This window comes from Nanorana parkeri, unplaced genomic scaffold (assembly GCF_000935625.1).
Source record: "Nanorana parkeri isolate BGI_ZX_2015 unplaced genomic scaffold, ASM93562v1 scaffold2376, whole genome shotgun sequence".
Taxonomy (NCBI): Eukaryota; Metazoa; Chordata; class Amphibia; order Anura; family Dicroglossidae; genus Nanorana; species Nanorana parkeri.
This window is the reverse complement of record NW_017308644.1, coordinates 130,657-142,845: the sequence shown is the minus strand read 5'-3', so window position 1 is coordinate 142,845 and position 12,189 is coordinate 130,657. Positions and strand designations below refer to the sequence as shown.

The following is a 12,189-nucleotide window of genomic DNA, read 5'->3' as shown; positions in this document are numbered from 1 at the left end:
CCCAGTAGGTCACACAGCCACACATCATAAGATTTCCATGAGTTAGAGGGAGCCCGTGAGCCCAGCAACCATCTATAAAGATCACCTATCAACCCCTTCCTATAGCCACACTCTTAAGCCCGTGTAAGATCAAATTCTCTGACATCCGGGACATGGTCACAAAAGTGAGCATTGAATGCATGCTGGAGCTGTTGGAAATGAAAATAGTCAGCATGTGCCATACCATATTGTGATACTAATAAAGAGAAGGGCTTTATTACTATAGTAGTAGTGAAGAGAAGGGCTTTATTACTAAGTGTATCCGTGTCCCTCAAAAATTATATGGTCCAAGATTCAAATACACTTACATTGCCAAAACACAGGATCAGGGAGTTTCTGCAATTCAGACAAAGCCCCATTGCCCCACAGGTACACGAAACTGAGAGGAGAGTTGTAGCCCATTTCACGACATGGGTGGCCTGCCTAAACATTTAAGAAGGAAAAGGTGCCCTACCTATATTTCGAGTAGTTCATAAAGCAACTGAGATGAACCCAGAGGGGAGGTAAATAAGGCATAAAGGGGAGTGATGTTAAGATGTATAAAGTCCTTGGGATCCCTAGTAATAACAACACATAAATATTTACATTTGTCAATTATGGATAGAGGGACACGTGGATTGTCATCAGTAGGTGGATCAATTTATAACAAGGGACATCCTTGATGGGTACCCCAGGAAAGAGGGAGAGGGTCTGAAATCAAGCCATTAGTCTCCACCCTGTCACTAGGAGAGAACAACAAATTAACCCAATCTATCTAAGGCAGCCATGAGATATGCCTACTCAACCAGATCGAACGATTTAAGTGTCTAACCTCACGATCACTCTTTGACTGCAGTTGCTGTGGGGGCACTCAATGTTCACGCACATCCTGCGAAGGTTGATGGGTGTGCTCCTATTAGGCATCTGATCTCCATGGACAACAGAAGTGATCAACGATCCTAGGCAAACAACAAGGACCTTAGCTAAGATCTTGATATCAGTATTAAAGAACAAAAGTGGTCTATAAGATTCACACAGTTGTAGGTCTTTACCTGGTTTGGGGATCAGAACAAACAGCGCCTCACAGATAGACCGTGGCAAAGTACCAACTGAAAGGAAGCATTAAAAATCTCTAGCACTTTAGGAGCTAAGATTTCAACACGAGGAAATCCAGACCAGGAGCCTTCCCAGATGGACACAAACAAATGGCATTCGTTAGGGGTGCACCGATACTAGTATCGATACACCCCTAATACTAGTATCTGTATCGGTGCCGATACATACCCCCGAGACTGGAACTTTCATCGGAAGGAGATTTCCTCTAAACTGGCAGTGCTGCGAGGGTTCCTGATTGCCCGGGAAGCCGGTTCCATGCTAGCTGGTACTCGGTAACAGCGAGTACCAAAAGATAAACATCTGTAATCGATACTGAAAAAAACTGTATAGGTGCATCCCTAGCATTCGCATTAAGAGTGATAAGTGGGTTGGGGGTATCTAATAGACTAATAGATAAACCTCGGTATCCAACTGAGAGGCAATAGACCCAAGAGTCTAAAGCCTACGGTAATAGTGAGCAAAGGTTCTATTGATACCTGCAGGGGCAGAGACCAAGGAAACTATTAGGTCCATCTATAACGGAGATTGTGGACAGGGAGGACTGGGATTTTAGCCAAATAAGCTGATCTGGATCTGTCTCCCTGTTCAAACACCAACTGTTTAGAGAGAATTTACTGCAGGTGAGCTCCTTGTATAGTAACTCATGTTGTCTAAGGGAATCCTGCCAATGTGCCCTGTTAGAAGTAGAGGGATCAGCACTGGCGGAACTACCAGGGTCGCAGCGGTCGCAATTGCGACCGGGCCCTGGCGTTCCGCCACTTGGGGGGGGGCCAGCAAGGAAGTAGAGGGCCCCCCCGCGATCGTGCCGCTCCGTCCCTGTCGCACAGCCACCCGCAGCATGTACGGGCGGCTGTGCAAAAGGGCTGGAGAGGCTATTGCTGATCCTGGAGAATGAGCTGGCCCCGCCTCTTAGGGGCGGAGCTAAGAGGGCAGTCTCCTCTTAGCTCCGCCCCCTGGTCGCCGAGACGAGGAAGAGGGCCATGGGCCTGCAGGAGAGGTAAGGTAAGTTTGGAGTGGGAGGGTGTGCTGGGAAGAGAGACAGAGTGTGTGTGTGTTGCTGGGACTTGTAGTCCAGCACAGCTGGTGGTAATCTGCATTGCTGTATGATGATTATACAGCAATGCAGAATAGCACCAACTATGTAGGACTACATGTCCCAGCATTGCATTATAGTGGGGGGCGGGGGGGGTGCTGGTGGTATTCTGCATGCCTTACTTTTATTATAATGTATTGCTGGGACTTGTAGTCCCGCATAGCTGGTGGTATTCTGCATTGCTGTATAATCATCCAACTATGTAGGACTACAAGTCCCAGCAATGCATTATATTTTTAAGTAGTGATACACCAGTGTTAATACTGGGCATTTTCACAAGTACTCATACTCGTGAAAATCCCCCGATACTAAACACAGATACCGGTGTTCTGTCAAGAACGCCGATCTCAGCATCTGCGCTTACACACAGACCAATATTATTGAGAAAACCGGGATTTATTCCCAAAGTATTTTGTTTAAATCGTTAATTGTGACCGATAATAATATTCTGTCCATCATTTACTGGCACCCATCATTTACTGCCATGGACGGCATATCATTAACGGTCACAATTAACAATTACAAATGAATACTTTGTAAATAAATGCCGGTTTCCTCGTTAATCCCGTCTGTACATAAACACAGATACTGGGTCAGCGTTGTCGACAGAACACCGGCACAAAAATTTTAAACAAGCGGCTGCCTGAGGTCCCACGCTTGCTGGGGACCTCGGCAGCCTTCCTGTTAACCATGCAGTGCCGTGGGGTTGGGGGGGCGGCCCTTCATGGTTTCTTGCACCGGGGCCCTGAAGGTTCTAGTTACGCCTCTGGGGATCAGCCTTCTAAACCAACTCTGCACGACACCCAGTTTGGCAACTCATGAAGCTTATTGTGAGAGTGACTCCTGACCCTTCCTCTACCAGCACAATATCCCTTATGGTGCTGGCTGTAAACGGACCTCACCAGGACTCTGTTTACCTGTGTAAAGCCGACTGTCGGTTTTACACTGGAAGCAATTCTGGCGGCTGCAACCAGATAATTTTCAAAGGCCGGTGAACAGTGCTCCCTTCCTGCCCGACACCCCTGCCTTGCTTCCTGGGCCCCACTGCGGGCTCCCCCTCTGGTTCCAGTACTGGCATCGCCGGTGTTGGTGGGAAGCGGAGAGAGAAACCAGCAGACACCTGTTCGCTGAACTCCTCTCAGCTAAAATGGAGCCAGAAGTGTTGCTGATTGCGTCACTTCCGGCTCCTCAGCTGTCATTCCCCGGCTAGAGAAGCCAGGTAAGAAGATATTTAATCCCGATCTGCCCTTGAATAGCTTCTTTGGAGTGGAAAGGTGACACTAGGGGTCTAATAGACCCCAATGTCACCCCAATAAAAGAACCTGTCACCACTAATATGCTATCGCATAGGGGGCTTATGAGCCCCCACAATGTTTTTGCAATGGAATTATGCACACAAAAAAAAGTTAAAATGTAGGGAATAGGGAAAACTAAAAGGGCTTGAATTTCCAAAATTGGGAGGTAATTGACCCCAGGCTGTAGCGCTCTATGGTCAGAAACCAATCCAGAAAGAAATATTGTGGTGGTTACTAAAGAAAGCAGACATGGGGAGGCCAAGCCAGGTCAATTAATAGGACGTCCTGTAATAGGACATGTGAGAGGAAGAAAAACGGGTATATTGCCTATCCCCTGGATGGAAATATCTCCACTCCTCTACTCGATCTAACTCCTGCAGAAGCTTTGCAAATCGGGTAAAAGAGGAAGTACCCATCTTGGCTGCGTCTGGACAGAGTACCTATCAAAAGAAGGGTTGCACGCATTATTGAAATCACCAATCCATACTGTAGGAAAAGGAGAATGTGGATGTTCCAGCGTAAAAGAGGCACCCGCACATATGGTCTCAGCTAAGTAGGGAGGCACAATGTAAACCACAAAAATATTGATGGGTCAATCATGCCATGTATAAATCTATATTAACAGGATCTAATTTCAAAGCCTCTAAGGCCAAACTCGCCAATGTTTTGATATGAAGAGAGCTCCCCCTTGCATATTGAGAATAGAGGGCATCGTAGGCCCAGCCTTTCCGCAAAACCAAGATCAAACTGCCAGTCTTATGAGTCTCCTGTAGTGCCACAATAACTGGGTGTTGCGTGCGAATAAACAACAGATTGTTTGAATTTCCTTGAGGCCCTTAACATTCCAGCTCAGTACACACAAAATGTGGGACAATACTAATAATAAAACAGTAATAAGGGAACCGCATATAGGATGACATGCAAGAGACACATGGGCAATAGTACAAAGTGCAACAAGAAAAGAGCGGGACAGCGGGCAAAAGGAGATCCAAACAACACAGAAACAAGACAATCATAGCAAAATATAAACTCTCGCCGTTACACATTCATCATAACAAAGAAGAAAAAGTGAACTTATGTCCAGAACAGTCTAGTCAATAAACAGTATACACAGCCAGGAACAGCCACAGGCTATGGAAGGGGTCTCCTGACAGCCGATGGGCTACTAAGGTGGCAACAAAAAGTGTTTCAGAAGGATAAGTTAATGAGGAAGGAGGAAGCAACATGATTACAATGGGAGTCCACACTCAGAGCAAGGGTACTTCCATATATCCAGTGTGTGTGGGCCACAAAAACAGGGTAATATCCAACACTGAGGAAAAAAAGGAGGGGGGAGAGAGGTTCCATGTTCAAAACAACTGCAAGCAGCGGATCCAGTGACAGGAACAGTAAACAACGAAAGTAAGTTGGCCAAGGAAGAGGCAGCAGAAACGAAACATCAAAGATAACCCACTACGACTCCAGGGTAAAGCAGTTGCTTGGGATTAAATCCAAGGATGCACATCATCAGGGAACTGGAAGAAGATCACCTTTCCCTTATCTTCCACATGGAGTTTCCATAGCATAGGGTATAGTGATGAATAGTGGTTTTACAGGACGTGATGGTGGTGACTATTTTAGTAATGCCAGCATGTTGTGACTGCTGGTGGCACCTCAGGTAGCTGTGGCAGAGCCGCAGTGTCAACAACTGGCCCCAGATCAGAGGCCTTCCCACAACAGAGTTTATCCAGCGGGGAAGGAGCGCTCGGCGTCCACTTCGGAGGTGCCATACCATGAATTGGGAAAGTCCAAGAGGGTGTGTGGCAGGAAAGGTGTAGAGAAAAGTGGCTAGTAACGGTATGGATAACTAGCGGATAATCTCTGAGTGGGAGCTCTCCAAGGTGTGTCCTACTCCATCTGCATCTAAGCCATGCCCCCCTGTATGTTAATTTGCACTTGTGGAAGATACTAGTCAGCCATTCATGGCTGAATTTTTGGAGTTGTTTTTCTGTGCCCTTTTGATAGGATCTCAACATCTCATACTTTTTACATTTTAGTTGCAGCTGAATACTTGAATATGGGTTTGCAGTTTAGAAATACCTGACCTTGCTAGGTACTTGTTCCTACTTTCTATCTTACCAGAGTCAAATGCTGTCAAGTTTACAAATGAGTATCCCTCTGGCACAACGAGCATGGTTTTTTTATGCATGATTTGGACAATATATTTTCTGTTTAAACATCCATATTGAATGTGCATTAAAGGAGTAAGTGAGAAACAACCCCTATACAATACATCATGTTTGTTGGTATAAAGCCATATGGAAAAAAATATATGAATATATTTATGTATAATACAAACAGACCTATATGGAAGTAAGGGCTTCAAAAGGAGGCTACTGATTTAGGGATTTAATTATTTAAATGAGAACTTTTGGGAGAGCAAAATATACTCTTCCCAATAGTTTGAGTCTATGCCGGCTCTATAGCTCGAGAACTGAACGATCACAAACTGCTGATCATTCAGCTCATGCTTTCTGCCTGCAGAGACTCCTCCCTACCCTCTAAATTCCTCCAGTGCTCATTGGATGGACCGACAGGGGAGCGGGTGGGCACACCTGGCTCTCAATATTGTTACGATCTTTCCCGGCTCCAGTGTGGTTCTGTGCTGTCAGCATATAGCATATAACTCAGAACAATAATAGTAGCATGAGGGACTTGCATGTTAAAGTCTCCAAAGTAATACTTGGTCCTGCAAAGGAGGGGGCAGCCTATTGGGGGACATCATCTCCTACCCACCAGGGTGCAGCATGCAAGGCAGAGCAAAATCTGCTAGAGTCTTCTGTCTGTGTGTCTTGGTCAAGTAGCCTCCCATCATGGTTGTGGAGACTGGTCCAGGTGGACCCTCCAGCCAATGTGTGATGGAGAGCTCTCCAGTGTCAAGGAAACTTAATAGTGCAGGGAGCCAAGCAGATGTATGTAGAAATACATTTTGGCCATTTTCTTCACAGTAAGATGAAAGGGCTTTCCCCACTTAAAGGTAGCTTTAGCTAATCTGATGTGGTGGAGTTGTGGTCGCAGAATTCTCCTTTTCTGTAAGGTGTATCGGGAGAGATCTGGCAGGACCTGGAGAATGGCCCTGTCAAAACCAAACTGGTTTTTGTGCCATGCCCTAGGTATTATTTTCCTTCTTCCTTTGATGGTGTATAAGTGCACCTTGCACAAGACATCACTTATGTGAAGCAGGAGTCTAGGAGTGTTTCAGGCATTGTGTAGCTTTCCAGCTAGGTAATAGCGGCAGGCCTCTGGGACAAGGAACCCACAGATTCAGTGTCCACTTTCTGTCATTGCTAGTCACACACCCCCACTTGCTACTTCTGAGTTTGTGGTGGTAAAACCGCTAGATGGGGCTGTGCCTTTTTTTTCTTTGCCTAGTGTTCAGCATTCTAGTGGGGCAGCTCTATCCATATATAGAATAGATCCTGTGTTCCCCAATTAACTACTGGAGAAAATAATGATGAGAGCAAAAAGTACTACTTTTCTTAGAGCACAGATGCCAATGTGTATGCATTAAATGCAGGAGGAACTTGAGTGCTATGTTAGGGCAGAAATAGTTATTCAGCTGTGCTGCAATGCTCGTCAAACAATGTTAATATGAATACCATATCTTTCAATACCAAATAAATGGGAATACCATTTTTCTCTTATAGGTATGGAATTTGTCCTGAAAACATACTGCTTTATGGGCAGAGTATTGGCACTGTACCAACAGTGGACTTGGCATCTCGTTACGAATGTGCAGCTGTCATCTTACACTCCCCGCTGACCTCTGGGATGAGAGTGGCATTTCCAGACACTAAGAAAACGTACTGTTTTGATGCATTTCCCAAGTAAGTGTCTCAAGAAGTCATGTTAATGATAATATGCAGAAGAAGTCCTCTTAGGAATCATACACACAATATGCAAAAACTTTGGTCCAAAAAAATTTCTATTCATGTTCTCCACACATCTACCTTGTATAACTAACTTACATGGGTACAAAAAATGAAAAAAAGGCCTCAGTCATGAAGGGGTAAATGATTAGCATGATGCCCTCGCATGCCAAATTGTGTAACAAATTGGTGCTGTTTGATCCCTGGCAGATGTTTAACGCTTCTGACAGAATAGATCTGTCTTTTCAAAACTAATAATTCTCTATTGCGTATAAATTTATCCCTGAGTACGTTAGGGATGTCAGTTACTGTAGAGGCGAGGGGTATTGCCAATCATTCTTCCTTTGGTAGTGACTATCCAAATTGAGCAGGGTAGCTTGTAGACTGTGGAAATTGAACCCTTTTTGGTTAATGCCTTTGTCCTCTCATTCATATGTACATTCACATATTACCTTCTTTGAGCAGACAGCTTCACATAACATTTTATGGGACACTCTAAATGGAGGCCTCCTTATCAAGGAAATTAGTCTCATTAAAACACTCAGCAGAAGGGAAGAGGAAGATATCTACGAGCTGGTCCTTTTGTCCAGGGAGCATGTTTCCAGTTTAACCCTACCACACAGTCCACTTGGACATCCCTCCAGCATATGCTGGACACTGAGTACCGTACAGGCTTGCAAAAACAATTCTTTCAAAAACACTGATACTGGCCACATGGAAAATGGTTGGCAATCTGCTAACAAATACAGTATAGCCCAGTCTCAACTGGAGAAACTGATGGCTAGTTCGATTTCTGATACTAATGGTATGGTCCTAATGGCTTCTTCAGATATGATTTGGGTCGTCTGAGACTTTTAATAGTACCACAACTTTTCATATGGTCTTCTCACTTTGGAGAAATTGGAGACTACAGGTGTGTGGGATGCTTCTTAACTTCTCATGGGTATTGATATTGTCACCAGATACACTCCTATATGGAATAATGAATCCTTGACTGAACTATACCAGTTTGGCGTCTTCCCTGCATAGATAAAGATCTCTGTCAAAACTTTAGACTTGCTGTACAAAGAGTAAGTTTTGAAATCATTTAAACAGCTCCGAACAGTATCCGAACTCAGCAGAAGGGAAGAGGAAGATATCTACGAGCAGGTCCTTTTGTCCAGGGAGCATGTTTCCAGTTTAACCCTACCACACAGTCCACTTGGACATCCCTCCAGCATATGCTGGACACTGAGTACCGTACAGGCTTGCAAAAACAATTCTTTCAAAAACACTGATACTGGCCACATGGAAAATGGTTGGCAATCTGCTAACAAATACAGTATAGCCCAGTCTCAACTGGAGAAACTGATGGCTAGTTCGATTTCTGATACTAATGGTATGGTCCTAATGGCTTCTTCAGATATGATTTGGGTCGTCTGAGACTTTTAATAGTACCACAACTTTTCATATGGTCTTCTCACTTTGGAGAAATTGGAGACTACAGGTGTGTGGGATGCTTCTTAACTTCTCATGGGTATTGATATTGTCACCAGATACACTCCTATATGGAATAATGAATCCTTGACTGAACTATACCAGTTTGGCGTCTTCCCTGCATAGATAAAGATCTCTGTCAAAACTTTAGACTTGCTGTACAAAGAGTAAGTTTTGAAATCATTTAAACAGCTCCGAACAGTATCCGAACTTTACCATAAGTTCTTATATAAATACTTGCAGGATAGGCATGCCTTACAGGCACAGAACAGACAAAGCGCCATAAGGATAGTCCCTACACAGTCCCTATGATACTGTGAGCAGCATCACAGGTCTCATTTTGCACCTCTATAGTCCCCTCACCGCTAAACATTTTACACTTCCCTTAACAGAGTAAACCTCAGTAGAAGAAACTTGTGTGCCATTTCAGGGGATCAGTGGGAGGGGACACTACAGGTGGTTTCTGGAGTGTCCCTGATGTACTCTATCAGACTGACCCAGTTGTTCATTCTCCACAGGGCTTATTTCAAATAGGCCTGCATAGTGTTTTTAACTGCCAAATGTATCGGGGACCAGAAAAAAATGTTTCATCAACACCAAGCTATTTCGTAATAACTTAATCGGTGTATTTTACACCTTAAAACAGGAAAATTGTATTGCCATACTTACCGCAATTTTCCTTTCCCGCCAGCTCCATGGCAGCACACAATGGGTGTAGGCTCTGCCCCCGAATCTGATAGGATGTTTAACTCTTAAATTTGAGCCTCCACCCAGCCACTAGCGTTATGTAACTAGCAACTCCGACTGGGCGGGAATGTGCTGCCATGGAGCTGGCGGGAAAGGAAAATTGCGGTAAGTATGGCAATACAATTTTCCTGTTCCCGACAGCTCCATGTCAGCACACAATGGGAAATAACTCGCACAATACAAGGGTGGGAATGCAATTTAATTTGACAAAGATGAAGAAGCCACAACTGTACGGCCAAACTCAACCGTAGTCAAAGCCGCAGGCTCAACACAGTAGTGACGCATGAAGGTATGAATAGAAGACCATGTAGCCGCCTTCCAAATTACTTCTGAAGAGACGCCACTCATGGCTGCCCAGGAAGTGGAAATGCTTCTGGTAGAATGTGCAGTAGCATGCCCGGGAACTGCCAACCCCTTTGCGCCATACGCTAAGGAGATAACCTTCACCGTCCAGGAAGAGATAGTACGCACAGAAGACTTCAGGCCCTTCCGTGGCCCTGCCGGTATCACGAACAGGTGATCCGAGGATCGAAATGGAGCAGTAGCTGTAATGTAGGAACGTATGGAATCTCCTACATCCAAATGAGCCAGCTGATCTGAGTCGCTGGGGTCACAAAAGGGAAGAACAATTTCCTGATTCATATGGAAGCATGTGGCGACCTTCGGAACGAATCCAAGCATCGGTACCAGCTCCACTCTGTCTGCGAAGAATGTGGTGAATGGCTCTTCGCACCCCAAGGCAGCGATCTCAGACACTCTCCTGGCCGAGGAAATGGCCACTAAAAAGGCCGTCTTCAAAGTAAGGCGCCAAAGGGACAGATCAGCATTGTACTCCGTTGTGGCTAGGAAGTCAAGGACCAAGGGAAAGTCCCACTTGGAGAACAGCCGCTGTCTGGGCGGTCTGGTCCGTATAACTGCTCTGAAAAATTTCACGACCAAGGTATTAAGCACCGATCTCACTCCAGTGAAGGTGTAAATAGCGGAAACATGGCTCTTCAGAGTACCAAGGCTCAGGTGCAGGTCGAGACCTCCTTGAAGAAAATCCAGCACATGGCATACCTGGGGCAATGCCTGGGAAAATGAGTGAAGGGCTGCAAAGTCCACGAATTTGACCTTTATCCTGTTATAGGTTCTGTTCGTCGTAGATTTCCTTGCGTTCAACAGGGTGCTAACAGCCCACGAACACCCCAGATAGACCAACTGCCTCCTCTCAAGATCCAGGTCGTCGGGCAGAGTTTTGCCAGAGCTGGATGGAACAACGGACCTTGGAACAACAAATCCCTCGACCGGAATCGGCAAGGGATCCACTATCGACAGTCAGCATAGGAGAGGATACCAGGGGTGCAGTGGCCAGCCAGGGACTGCCAAAACCATTACCGGTTCCCAGGAGAGCTTCTTCAGAAAACCGAGGATTAGCGGGACAGGCAGAAAGGCATTTCCCGTCTGAAAAGTTCAATCCGTCGTTGGAGCGTCCGTGCCTATCGCCTGGGGACACGGACACATGGTGACAAACCGCGACAGTTTGGCATTTGTTGGGGACGCAAATAGGGTCCACTTGTGGGAGAAAGCCCCATCTCATCAGGCTCCGAAAGGCCGACTGGGGGAGGGACCACTCGTTGTTGTCCAGATAAGTCCGAGATAGGTAGTCCGAAGTCGGATGGGGGCGAGCTGCCAGGGTCGCTCTGCTCAGGGACGCTGGCACTCTTCCATGAAAGGTGTGATACCTTTCATGGAAGAGTGCCAGCGCCCCTGAGCAGAGAGGCCAGGCTTATAAGATTTCACATAGAGGCAAGCCACAGTCAGTGCAAAGGATACAGCCAGCAACCCAGACCCACAGGCACCCCAGCAAACACACGGCTTACCTTTAGCCAGAGGGGTCACCAGCCTTGCAGAGCGGCCAAAAGCAATGCAGCAGCCAGGCAGAACGTAGTCCCAGGGGCGTCCCAGCGCCAGAATTTAAAAAAGCCGCTGTAGGCTCCGCCCCCAGGACGCCGATTGCGTCCCACTGCGCATGCGCCGGCCGCGATCCATACCGAGGCTTGGAACGCATCTGCGTTCCAGCCCCGGCACCTCCCGACAGAGGACAAGCAGATGCCTCCCCCTCTGCCGCACTGGACAAGGACGGAGAGACCTAGAACGGCCGCACAGCCAGCCCCACAGCCCAGCTATTTCTCCCCAAACTGTGTCACATAAACCTGGGTTTACCAGGCAAAACAGTGCCTTAGATCGCTTTTACCTATCAGACTCCTAAGGAGGAACGCTAGTGGCTGGGTAGAGGCTCAAATTTAAGAGTTAAATATCCTATCGGATTCGGGGGCGGAGCCTACACCCATTGTGTGCTGACATGGAGCTGTCGGGAAATGCAGTGTCTGGTGTGTCTTTCCAACATGGTCCTATTACATGTATACTGGGATATATTGACTCTATGATGCTCCTAACAGGGCACTGTTCACTACAAGAAACGGATGTATCTGCCTCAAGGCATTTGCTTTGGGTGGCACTTTCAAAGGGGGGGGGGGGAACGCCCCCCCCAAAC

The 12,189-nt window shown here is 46.3% G+C and overlaps 1 protein-coding gene across 1 annotated transcript in view; it reads left to right on the top strand.

The window, feature by feature from the left end:
* Nucleotides 1–12,189, top strand: part of LOC108801544 (protein ABHD17A) — a 31,607-nt gene that overhangs the window by 16,277 nt on the left and 3,141 nt on the right. Inside the window, exon 3 of the mRNA XM_018573433.1 lies at nucleotides 7,209–7,388. Coding sequence (XP_018428935.1) covers nucleotides 7,209–7,388 — 180 coding nt within the window. The remainder of the gene's footprint in view (nucleotides 1–7,208; nucleotides 7,389–12,189) is intronic.